Source organism: Propithecus coquereli, unplaced genomic scaffold (genome assembly GCF_000956105.1).
Source record: "Propithecus coquereli isolate 6110/MARCELLA unplaced genomic scaffold, Pcoq_1.0 Scaffold214, whole genome shotgun sequence".
Taxonomy (NCBI): domain Eukaryota; kingdom Metazoa; phylum Chordata; class Mammalia; order Primates; family Indriidae; genus Propithecus; species Propithecus coquereli.
The window spans coordinates 1123279-1136417 of NW_012146523.1; the positions used below are offsets into that span (position 1 = coordinate 1123279).

The 13139-nt window shown below is 43.0% G+C and overlaps 1 protein-coding gene across 3 annotated transcripts in view; it reads right to left on the bottom strand.

The window, feature by feature from the left end:
- Positions 1–378: 378 nt before the first annotated feature.
- The window catches only part of THRB (thyroid hormone receptor, beta), a 312929-nt gene continuing 300168 nt past the window's right edge, over positions 379–13139 (bottom strand). For all 3 annotated transcript variants that reach the window (XM_012644577.1, XM_012644578.1, XM_012644576.1), the window contains 3 exons: positions 10744–10890; positions 4821–5079; positions 379–672 (listed from right to left, as the gene is read on the bottom strand). In XM_012644577.1, coding sequence (XP_012500031.1) covers positions 431–672; positions 4821–5079; positions 10744–10890 — 648 coding nt within the window. In that variant the 3' untranslated portion in view covers positions 379–430. The remainder of the gene's footprint in view (positions 673–4820; positions 5080–10743; positions 10891–13139) is intronic.

Here is a 13139-nt window from a genome sequence, read left to right on the forward strand (position 1 = left end):
GTCTGTGCACTGCTAACTTAAGCCCTGGAAAAATCAGGATTGTATCAGGATGACCGTGTTATCTTAGTTTTAAGCCTTCTTTGTTCTTCTGCAGCGCCATTTTGCTTGCTTGAGTTTCCGACCAGGGACAGGTGGGAGCTGGTGATGGCTTGGTGCTGGTGAGTTAATGAGCGTCCCCTACCCCACCTCTACAGCTGTAAAACCTTCAAAGCATTCACATCAAAGGACTGGAGAACGAAATGCAATAGCTACAAGGACTTGCATTCAAGGGGCAGTTTCATCTGTGTGTATGCCAAGGACAGCCTCCCTTTGCCCCCAGACAATGCCTCCCAACACAAAGAAACAAAGACACAAACAAAAAGGAGCTAGGCAATGGAATGAAATGACACCCAGTAGTGCTGTAGGAATTATGAGAATGAAGCCAGTCAGTCTAATCCTCAAACACTTCCAAGAACAAAGGGGGGAAGAGTTCCGTGGGGCATTCCACCTTCATGTGCAGGAAGCGGCTGGCATGGCAGGCTCCAATCATCCGTAGGTCTGTCACCTTCATCAGGAGTTTTGGCCAAAAGTGTGTCACATGGTGTTTTCGGTAATTGATATAGTGTTCAAAGGCCAGCAGGAAACTATCCTGGTACTTTTCTATTCTCTCAACACAGGCGAGCCCTGGGCGATCTGAGGGGAAGGAAGAAGACAGATATTACTTCAAAGGTGGAAAGGGGCAGGCTTGCCCTCAAGGCCTTTAGTGGGAGGCGGGCAGATCTGGGAGTTTTCCCTCGTGGTTATGAGCGTGGATGCAATGTGAACTCTGGGGCACCGGGGCCCAAGAGACCAGGGCAGTGACATCATTTCTATGAAGGGCATCAGTGCTTTGTTCAGATAAATATCTCTGGTTTAGACAAATGACCTCCTTGGGTGTGAAAGGCAGTGCCTACCTCCTTGGGTACAGAAGGAGAAGCCTAACATAGCTGAAATATTCTGCACAAAGAAGGGAACAATTCTGAGCTTTCACTGGCTGCCTGAGAGAGAGGAGAGGACAAGCATGGAAGGGGAGATGGTGCAAAGGGATGGGGGACATCACGGAAGGCCTGGAGGCCAAAGGAGGACTGTTGGACAATAGGAAATTCTCTTGAAGACAAAGAAGCACCATGCACAATTTTAATTTGTTTGCCTAACTGCAATGAACCACCTTTTCTCTTCACTTACACCTTTAGTAAAATTGCTACTGGTAGCAGCCTTCTGTTGGTGGCAATTTGGGAAATTAAAATGAAAAGGAAAGAGGAGGATCCATGCCAGAGTCACCCCGTGCAGAGAAGAGAACAAGCCACAGTGGGGGCTGGGGTGAGGGGAGACCATGACCCTGGAAAGCCCTGGAAATCTTCCCAAGTCCTGGGTAAACCACTGGGCTTCCCGTGGCATTTGGGAGGGGCTCCAGTCGATTTCCAACAGATCACGAATAAAGGAATGAGGCTGGATGACTGGGGAAAAGCTGGGCTGCAGACAATTGGGTGACAAAAATAATCTATAAACCTGGATGAGGCCCTCAAATAGCTCTAGGAGGCCTGTCATCCCCCTGTTTGGTTCCCTTCAGTTTGCTCTTTGTGGTTGTGGGCAGATGAACTCACATGTCAAGAGTCCAGTTATTGAAGTGTCTATATTAGCAGGAATCTAAATGGGGTTCTGCTTCCTCTGCAAGGAAGGGTCGTGGCTAATGTCTCAATCCACTCTTCTGAGTCTGAGTCTGAACAAAAAGTATATGGGCTTTTGGAATCCCCTATTTGGCTTGAATGGCAATTTGTGCCTTTTTTATTTTGTGTTTTCCTTTGTATTTGTTGATATTGCTCTGTGGATCTTCTCACTCCCTCTCTCTCCCTCTCCTATCTTCTCTCTTTCTTTGAGTGTACAAGAAGGGTTCTCCACAGCATCCTTTAACTTTTGATCTAAATAGAAAATCAACATAATCGTCCTTTGGATGTATTTCTTCAAAGGGAAAAAATGACCTGGGTTTTGTGGCATCAAAACTCTATCCTTTGATGAGAGATAAAGGTAAGGTAGTCATATAAATGATAGAGAATGAACTGACATTTTGATGATGCTCGAATTGTACTAAACAGGTTTATGAAGAGAGAAATATTTTAAAGACCAAAGACTGATTTTAGCTCGTCAAGACAAAAGTTCTCAACAAAATGTCTTTCAGATCATTTCCATTTTTGCTCTCTGCTTATCATCACAGGAACAAGGAACTCAGTAGTAGCTCTTGGAAAAGGTTTTGAAGAAAAGATCTAAGATATTATGCAACTGAAATGCCAAATAAAATGTGAGGCTTAGAAGACAAGGCTGCTAAGGAGGAGAAACTGCAGCCTTGGGGCTCTGATAGGTGGCTGTCATTTGCCAAATGTACAATGTTTTGTACTATTTTTCTGGTCCTGGCAGTATTAATGAAAAGGGCCCACATCACTAGGGTGGATAAGATTTTAAAAAGTTATTAAGTTGTTCCATGGCTGTCAGGCAGTGTCAGCCTCATACAATGAGAGAATTGGGAAGAATCCTTTAGTTGGGTGTTTGATAGCGTTTGGATTACATTCACAATTTTTGCCATCTCCACCTACTCCCTTTATCTATCTCAGATTATTTACTTAATAATCTGTTAAATTGACTCACTACAGAGGAAATACCATATTATTCAGTAATAAAAATCCATTTGTTATAAAGTAGGAGATAACCACAAAAATGGATGCATGGCATAAACCTTCATTACATTTTAGCTGACAGTTCTTGCTGGAGGTTATGCCTGAGATCCCCTCTCTCTTTGTTGAAAGGAAGGTTAGCAAGAGTTAGGTGTTGAAGACAGACTAGCACCACACTGCACTTCTCTTTGTCTTCTTTGGAAGGAGATATAACCAGGAAGAAAATTGTAAAAGAAATTGCTTACTTACTATGTGATTCAAAGTTATTTAAAACTGTCTTTGTACCACTAAAATCTCAGCTAAAAAAATTACTTTGAGTCCCAGTTATGCAGTTCCATTTCTTTATTTTAAAGGTCACCAAAGCCCAGAGAAGCTGGGGGGGGCGGTCACCTAAAGTCATACAGGGAGTCCTTAGATAAGTGATAAGTTTTATTTTTTTGAGAATAATTCTCCTGAAGGACTGAAGGCCCTGGTTTCTTGCTGGCTGTCACTGGAGACCACCCTGAGTTCTAGAGGCCATCTGTATTTCCCTGTCACATGAACTTTCCTAACATAGTCACTTACCCCAGGAAGCTGGCATGGAGAGTCTCTAGAGTAAATCTGCCTGCAAGGGGGAATCTCAGATTACATAAAACAATCACATGGGGCTGATGTTGAATTTGCCATATTCTCTAGGTTAGATGCAAGTCACGGCTTCTGCGTACACAGAAGGGGAGGAGAATATCTGGGTGGGAACACCAGAAGGTGGGAATATGGGGGGGCCACCTTGGAGTCTGTCTACCACAGTGTACGAGAGGGTTCATTATGCTCTTCTATCTGCTTATATTTGAAATTCTCCATGATATAAAGAATTATTTCTTTTTAAAAAGCCTGCCATATCTATATTTCCTGTAGCAAATACATTTCTGGATCAGCTTACAAAAAGAGTTCTACTGAGTTAACTAGGAAGCATCAACTCTACAAAGGATTCTCAATGTACTTGTGACTGATATTTTACCCACATATTCAGCCATTTATCCAATAAACATTTCTTGAATTCTACTATACACTGGCCTAGGTGCTAGGTGTACAATTAGACACATCTATGTCCTCAAAAAATAAACAGTCCATAGGAAGATATGGACAAGTTAAGCAGGTAGTTATAGAGCAAAGTGACAAGTGCCACAGCACAGCTAAACTTAGGGTGCTCTGAAGAGGCAGAGGATGACTCTGAAACCACCTTCTATTTAAAGACTAGCTTCCCTGAAAGTGTGATGTGTTTTGTATTTCCTGTTTATTACAGGATCCCTGAAGAAAAAAGCATCAGTAGTATTATTTACCCTTCACCAATGGGAGTTAAGGGTTTTTGATAAGGAGCTATGGTGGATTAAAGATGGCTACCGATTCTTTGCTGTTCCTCCTGTCTAGGGGTGGACCGTTGAATCTGGGCTGGTGCTCAGACTTGATTGGACCAATCCAATGTGGCTGAAGTGATGCTGTGTGACTTAAGACTGGGTCTTAAAGGATCTGCAACTTCTCCCTTCATGTGCTTAGAACTCTCCCTCTTGGAATCCAACAGCCAAGTAAGAAGTCTAACTACCCTAGAAAAGGGTGCATGGGGAAAGATCTGAATTTGTATTTGATGTCTCAGCCCCAACTCCAGCTATCTCGGATGTTTTAAGCCACTAAGTTTTGGGTTGGTGTGCTATATGGCAATAGATAACTGAAACTTAGGTTGTAGCTGAGCTATGAACAAATTCTAGTTCTCACACATGGTTTCCACACACAGAATTTAACACAGAATGGTGTGGTCACCCACATCCATGTCTTGCATACCCCAAACCAGAAGGAGGCAGGGTTGGCCAAAGACTACGGAGCAGGCTGGTAGTGTCCACTGAAGGTGGATCATTTCATCGAGTCTTTAAGATGTCTCTTTTGGTTTCTTCCTATTACCCTTGGAGGCTGCAAAAAGCATCAGACACCTGACACCCACTCTTTAGTCCCGAGTCCATTGGAAAACCCCCAATTTCTTGCTGAAGTAGAGTGAACTATGTTTCTAAAGCCAAAGGGGAATTAAAAACTCATTAAGTGATTGGAATTAACATGGGACAAGCAAAAGCTCTTTGGATGACCAGTAACGAGTCTAGGCATACTCACCTGATGACATCAGCAGGACGGCCTGAAGGAGGGCTACTTCAGTATCATCCAGGTTGAAAGAAGACAGAGACATGCCCAGGTCAAAGATGGCGTCAGACACCACCCCAAGACCCCCATTCTTCAGCTGGCCCCGTGTGACTGCCATTTCCCCATTCAAGGTTAAAGTCTCACTTTCTGGGTCATAGCGCACAGCAGCACGAAGGGACATGATCTCCATGCAGCAGCCTTTGAGGAGGATTATCTGGTCTTCACATGGCAGCTGAAAAGAACCAGCCCACATCAGCAAAGAACAAGTGGACAAATGCCTGTCAGGAACAACATGCAGTATCTTAAAAGCAACAGGAGTAACCTTCTGGGATCAACATTTTTTGAGCCCATGGTTTTTCCTTCCCTGCTTGGCTGTAGGCTTTCAACAACCATTTTTCATACCCCAAGTTGATTGTAATCTTTACAACTTTAATTTCAGTAGTCTGCATTTCTTTATGACAGATATAGATCTCCAGCTGGCAGTAAAGTCATGTGTGAAACTGTGATAATAACCCCTTAGTTTGGGGGCATCTTGGGGGTATCGTAATTCCAACTGATAAGTGCTTGAGATCAGGGTTTATGTTAAACTCACTAATTATTATTATTTTTTTGTCTCGTAGCTCCAATAGTTAATAGCTGACTCCACTGTTTAGCTGGCACCTTTGCTTCTCTTTGTCTTTTGAAGAAAGGTTGCTCTTTGAGCCTCTTAAAAGGCACAGAACTAGAAGGTTGCTGACGGATGCATGAGGCCCAGAGATATATAAGCTTTGCCCGAGGACACTCAGTTAGTTAAGGGCAGAGGGAAGACCAGGATTCAGACCTGCTGGCTCCTAAGGTTATGTTCTTCTCAGTATCTCAGACACCAGAATTACTCGACATACTAGATCTTTCTGCCAGTGTTGCAATCTCCTTTTAAGCTCATTTGTTTACCCTGTTAATTAGGATTTGTGATAACATGATAACATTAATAATAAACTTTAAAAAAAAACTTTGCTAATAGGCAAAATAATAAAAAAACCAGAATTTAATTTTCTGGAGGGGGAGAATGTCTAACTAAATGGCATTATCAAAATAGTTTGAAAGGCTATTAGTTAATGGGTATTTTTGATAAATTGGGCATCATGCCAAGATTTACGTGCATCACCCGATTTAATCTTCACAGCAATACAGTGAAGTAAATATTCTAATTCCAATTTTACTTACAGATGTGGGAGCCCAAACACTGAGATGGTAACATGCTGGCGGGGAGCGGGGAGGGAGATGTCACATGAATGTTTTGTGGGTGAGGCTAGGATTTGAAGCTAGAATCCAATGCCAAGAAAGGAAGAGAACATATTTTTTTGAAGTACCATGGATATGACTAAGTTCCCATAAATAATGAATATGTAAATTACACATAATCTCTATCTCTTGATTAAAGCAGTTACAAATTCCTTTTGGGAAATGCTCTCAGCAATACTCGACTAGTCCAATTTAGGTTATTATACAAAAGTGAAAGTAATACTACTGAATTACATTTAAAATACTGGGTATTTCATATTTTTTCACTAGCTCAGCCAAGTCACTTTTCCATCTAATTTCAAATTGCTTAGCTTTTTCTACAGAATAAAAGTCATTGCATACTTGGTTCTGAAATCCACATACATAAATTCTCCTTTTTCACCCATCTTTTTGAAAGAGCACTGTGATTTGCTTTTGTTTAGGTTCAGATTTGTACTCCTCAGTTATATCCTTAGATTCTTGGCCCAAGAGCGTGGTAGGAAATAGGAAACTCAAGTGTGGACAGATCCTCTACAGGTGAGATGGGAAATTGGCTGGAGAGGGAGAGGCTGGCTCTGAAGCCTAGGGTTGTTGATCTACATTTCAACCCCATCAGGATCTCCTAGGGATTTGTTCAACACAGATTGCTGGCCCCACCCCCTGAATTTTGAATTTCTCCCAAGTTCCCAGGTAGTCGTCATGTCGCTGCTTCTCGGACCCCACTCCTGAGAATGACTGGCCTAGAAATTTCTAATCAGATCAAACCATTTTTTTTTTAATCTGTCACTATGCAAATTTTTGGGCAATATCTACCTTTGAAGCCAAGTCTGATTATAGATGAAGTAGAAATTTTCTTTTTACAACCTACTAACTGTTAATGATTAGTTCAACTTTAAGTAAAAGCCGAATAAGTATTTGCAAAGGATCTCCAGCGGTTTAAAAACTGGGCCAGACACTTTTTCCTTTAAGAGAGGTTTGTAGGATCCTGGTGAGATTTGTTTCAACACATGGGCAAATAATCTCTTGTGCACTTGCCAAAATGCTTTCACTGTGAGAAGCCCCGACAAGGGCCTGACAGACAGAGACCAGGGATACTCCCACAGTTTCTTACTGTCTCCTTAGAAGAACATCACTCAAGTTGATTGGCAAAGATGACGGGGCCTTGCACTCTATGAGTGGTTCTTGTGTGTTGTTTTGGCAGCTCTGCTGGCAATAATTTTAGATCTCATGAAGCTGCTGGTGTCACTCCAACCTTGTTAGGTGGGCTGGCATGGATCTTAGCAGAACAATTGCCAAAAACACAATTTGAACAGCAGATGTATCAAACTGCCTCTGGCAAGAGACCCTTTGCTCTCAAGACCACCTGAAATCTCCAACCCACTCCCTAGGTAGCTCAGGGGCCTACACAGTTCATTACCCTCTTCTGAGTTTCAAAGAGAGTATAAAAGGCTAAAAGGTCCCCAGGAGGCAACAAACACTGGAAACATATGCATCTCTGCCCCCTCACTTTGTAATTTGGAGACCACAAAATATCAGGGTTGAAAGAGAGATGGAATCATGACAATGAAGCAGGCTTAAACTTCTAAGGAAAACTTGAATAGATAAGCTGGCCACAGCCCAAGCTTGAAAAGTTCCATGTGGACCCCCTCACTCTTGCCATGGACATAAGTGCGCAATGTGTTTTCTCTTGGTGGTGGGTAACAGAAATGGCTTCTTTTTTTCTTTCTTTGATGGAAATATCTCTTCAGTGGTTGGTTTACATGAGCTTTACATTTCAAAAGAACATCTCTGGTGAGCATTCAAAGGGCACCATGAGACTGGCAGGCTGGCTCGAGTTGTAGGAGTAGCAAACTCATTAGAGTTCCTCTTCAGACCCACGGACTGGGGGCTAAGGGACACAGCCAGGGACAGAGAGGACCAAGAGACGTCCAGGAAGACAGAACCAACCCCACAAACAAAAAAAGATGACAACCAGAGTTGGCAAGGGTGAGGGGAAACAAGCGCCCCTGGCACAGATGTGAGAGTGCATGCATTTTCTCTCTCAAGGACAATTTGGCAACACATATCAAAAGCCTGTATAACCTGGCCCTTAAATTCCATGCCTGGGCTTTACCATGAGGACACAGTCAGTGATGTGAGCAAGGCATGGTCACCAGAACATTCATTGCAGCATATTTTTATTAATGAAAAATTGGAAATGTATTACAGATCCAGTAAAAACAGATAACCTAGATTATGGTAGATTTATGCTTTGAAATACTATGTGGTCATTAAAATCTTTTTGTGAAAGAATATATAAATGATATTTTATATAGTTTTACAGTTGAGGGTAAAAAGGTACAGTGATGGGTGCTGGTGACATTCTTTATCTTATTGCTGATCATGTGGGTGGGTTTGTAAAAATTTATTGAGCTTTACCCTTATGTGTACTTTACTCTAATAAAAAGTTTAAAAAAGTAGTTTCATAAATAGAAAGTACATTCTGGTATAAATTATATTAATATATATTTCATGGTTCGTATATATCTATGTGTATATGTGTTTGTAGCTGGTATAAATTACATTAATATATATTTAATATTTCATATATGTGTGTGTGTATACACACAAATATTTGAAAAAAGACTAAAATAGGCTCCAAAATGTTAGCAGGTGTTGCCATGAATCATTACATTTATTATGCCATATAAATCTTCAATGACTATCATTTTTGTAACATCCTCTAAAATGTTAATAAATGTTAATTTTTATAAAAGATGTCCAAGGCATGGGAAACTCCACACCAAAAACAGAATTCCTTCCCAGGACTTACTGACTTCTCTAGGGATGGAATATGAGTTGTTCCCACTGCAAGGCTGTGGGTACTATAGACTGGTACTACAGAATAAATGTTTGTGTCCACCCAAATTCATATGTTGCAACCTAATCCCCAATGTGATTAGGAGGTGTATTGGAGGTGGGGCCTTTGGGAGGTGATGAGGTCACAAGAGTGGCGCTTTCATGAATGGGATTTGTGCCCTTATAAAAGAGACCCCAGAGAGCTCCTTTGTTCCACCCACCACATGAGGACACAGTGAGAAGACAGCTGTCTACATACCAGGAAGCAGGCCCTTACCAGACTAATCTGCCAGCAGCTTGATCTTGGAATTCCCAGACTCCAGAACCATAGGAAATAAATTTCTGTTGTTTTTAAGCCACCTAGTCTATGGTATCCTGTTATAGCAGCCTAAGACACCCGGCTCCCACCACAGTAAATCTGGGGCTAAGAGAGAGGCAATGCACTCTCTCAGTGAGGTCTGGGAGCCAGGCACCTGTGTCTTGAAGCCCACTGCCCTGTCCTCCTGGCTTCCTTGGTGGCTCAGAAATTGGCAATGAGAAGTGTCCTCATTAATGTCTGAGGTCTTTCTGATTCCAGCTGGGCTTCTGTTATTGCAGACTCAGAAACACAAGAGCTGGAAGCGAAGGCAGCAGGGAGTCATTCCAGGTGAGAAAAACTCAGCTTCTTCCCAGGTGAGACTAGAACCACTTATAACTTGGACAGCATATAGTAAGAGACTCACAGTGATACGTGGCCCTCTCTATTTGGTATCTTTTTGGGTTCCCTTGAGGGTGTAAAGAGCAATAGATTGGCACCTGATAAAGCTTTCTGAAGGGAAAAGTTCTTGAGAAAACATAATCAACACCACTTGATTCGAAAAAAAGGAAAGTCAGAGGCAGGATGGAAATGTAATGGATGAAATAGTGGCAGCATTAGCAGCTAAAATTTATGGAATACTTATGACCCAGGCACTGTCCAAGCACTTTACATATATTAGCCCATATCAAACTCCCAATAGCTCTAAGAGGTAGACACTATTGTTATTCCCATTGTAAAGATGAGGTAACTGAGTTAGGAAGATATTAAATAACTTGTTCGGGATTCTTGTCCATGCAGGGACTGCAGAACCTGTGCCCTCCTCCACCATGTGGTAGGTGAGGGAGAAAATGTCCCCAAGGGAAAGTCAATGACCTCTGGTGGGATAGCTCTGAAGATGGGGCAAGAAAGAGTGAGCTTACCAGAAAAGAGGGAAGATTTAAGGCGATATTAAGAGCCTGTCTTTGTGATAGCCATTTTACTTATTCTTGAGGATTCGGTAGTGACCACATAGGCATCTTGCTGGGATATGTAGTGGGAAGGATATAGACCTAGCTTCAAACCGTGGCACCACGTTTGGATAGGGTAACTGAATCTCTTTAATCTTAATTGTCCCCATCTGTAACACGGGGTTATTAAAAGCTTCCCTGAAGATCTGTTATAAAGATTGGGTTTAATGTGGGCAAACTAGAGTATGGTAACTAGGACATCAAAGGTGCGGAATAAATGGAAGCTCTTGTTATCTTTATTTCCCAATGCCTGGAGTCAGAGGAGTGGATGGGATCTTGATAGACCAAATGTGGGCAAGCTAATGCATGATGACTGAATAGAGAAGGTGGGAAATACAAATGAAAGAGAGTGCATTTTCATTTTGTACTGACATTGCTTTCGTATGACTAAGACCCTACTAATTAATATTAAATTATAAATAATACCCAGTATTCCTGGAAATTGATGGAACTCTAATGAAAAATAATGCAGAAGGAAAAACAATTTCCTCACCTCACAAAACATAGGCAACTTTTTGGCAAAATCCACCACTCTGGTAATTGCTGGTGTGATGATTTTTGTAAAATGGCTGAAGGCTTCCAAGTCGACCTTTCCACCTTCTGGGGCATTTACTATTGGTGCTTGTCCAATGTCTTCTGGCTAAAGAGAAGAAAGAAGAAAGATTTTAATGAAGAAGTAGAAGAGAGCTTTATTTATCATAGTTCTCACGTGGCAGAAAATCTCCTCTGAACTGGCATCCTGTACATTCTCCAGTTCTCACATCATTTATTAACAAACTGTAGTTTATGCATCATTTGTTTCTTTGAGCAAAGATATATGTCTTGGCCATTGCTTTAATAGGTCCCCAGTGATAATGTTCACAAGAACGTTGCTGGAGACAGAGAGAGAGAGATATTTGGGTTCTGCTTCTGAATGCACAGAAACTTAGGCCAGATGGCATGAATTCCAGGGCCTCTGGGGTGGCATTTTCAGAAGACTGCATATTCTGGCGTGTGTCTGTATGTGGGAGGTGGGCACAGCATGGGCAGTGATGGAGATGGTGATGGGTGAGTTCTTGCAAGCAGTGCCCTGTGGATCCATTCTTGCTTCGAAGTTCCTCTCTGCCCTACGAACTCCAGTTTGACAGCTGAGGGGGAAGATCTCTAGGCTGCCTATAGGAAACTTGGCAAACCTTAGGACAGAGTGGCGAATTCAATGTCCCCAGGGCACTTCTCTGCTGTTTACTTGCTCAAGAACAATCCATGGCCTTGCTGCTCAAAGGCTGGGGCAGCAGGACAGGTGTCAATGGGGACTTACTAGAAATGTAGACTCTCAGGCCCCTCCCCAGATCTGATGGGGAGAATCAGCATTTTAGCAAGACCCAAGGTGACTTGTGCACACCTTAGGCTTCCTGATGTTCACGGGAGTCTCTCTCAATGCTGTCACCTGTTGTCACCCAGTGCTTCCTTTAGGAACAGTCCTCTCCACCGCCCCTTCTCATCTTTGTGATAATATTAACAACCGTTTATCTGTGGCCTGAGCCAGCCCCTTCACACTACCCTGCCTCAGGCAGACCCCACTCAAGCCCTGATGTGCAGGTGAGCAAACCAGGGCTCAGGACGGTTAAGAGTGAGCCGCCGAGGCCAGGCCTGGGGTCTGCGTGGCCCTGACTCCCCACAGCCATGTGCCCAGGAGCTCCACATCTCCCCACAAGGCTTTCACTTCCTGTACACTTTTCGACATTGGGGAACAGAATTTCTACTCTCTTAACACTCCCCTTGCCAGCCTCTCCAGCTGTCTTCCAGGAAAATGTGAATGTAACGTACACAAGGAGGTCACAGAGACTCATGCATTGCCTGCTGGTGGCTACCTTCGCCTGGAGCCACAGTGAGTGGACAGGAACGAAGTCAGCTCTCCTTTCGGCACCAGGAGTTGGGGGAGAGGGGATAGGAGGCGGGGGAGGATGGGCAGGAGGGATGGAAACAAGGAACTGACGCTCCGATAGAGTCGAGGGAGACCCGACACCTCACTTCAGAGCAGTGAAGATACCGTGGGGAGACGTTGGTCTGACACAGTGGTCCCCAGTGCACTGTGCATCAGAGTCACTCGATTGCCGGGTTCCATGCCCAGTGTTTCTGATTCAGTAGGTCAGGGGTGGAGCCCAAAGATCTGCATTTCTAACAAGTTCCCAGGGCATGCCGATGCCACTGGTCTGGGACCACACTTTGAGAACCACTGCACTCGCAGTAACCAAATGTGGCTTAGTAAGCCAGTAACCATGTTTCTTCCCATATACCCCATATCCAGTTTTTAGCAGAAAGAAAAGCAAAAGATGATTCTTTTACTCTCTTGTTGCCAGGGTGCTGGGGTCATGGTTACAGGCCCAGGGGAAGATTTTAAAAACATATTACATAACAAACGCTGGCAACATTTGCCTTTTTTGGATTATCCAGCAATTTCTTCTGCTTATTTTTTTACTTTATTTTTTTAGTGTTTGTTTTGGTGGCAGTGAGTGGATGAAACCTAGTTTCTGTTGTGTTTTCATAATGAATGATGATGTTTTGGGGCAACTGTTGGCATAGCAAGCCCACAGATGGCTACTGTTCCGTTGGCTTTCAGGATGCAGAAAGAATTGATGGAATGATCACATGTACACCTCCCTTCTCTCTCCCTCTTTCTAACCTACATCGAGCTAAGGGAAAAGGCACATCCACTCCTCCTTTGGGGACTGTGCTTCCTGTATCCTTCACACATCCCTGCTGTTCTTTGTAATTTCTTCTGTCCCCCGAAAGTGAGGCTTATTTCACCTACCTTGTCTACTTGACAAGTCTGTTGTGAAGCTCACCTGATAAAAGGAATGTGGGCACACATTCAAAAAGGTAGGGGGTTTTATATGAAAATTATAAAAA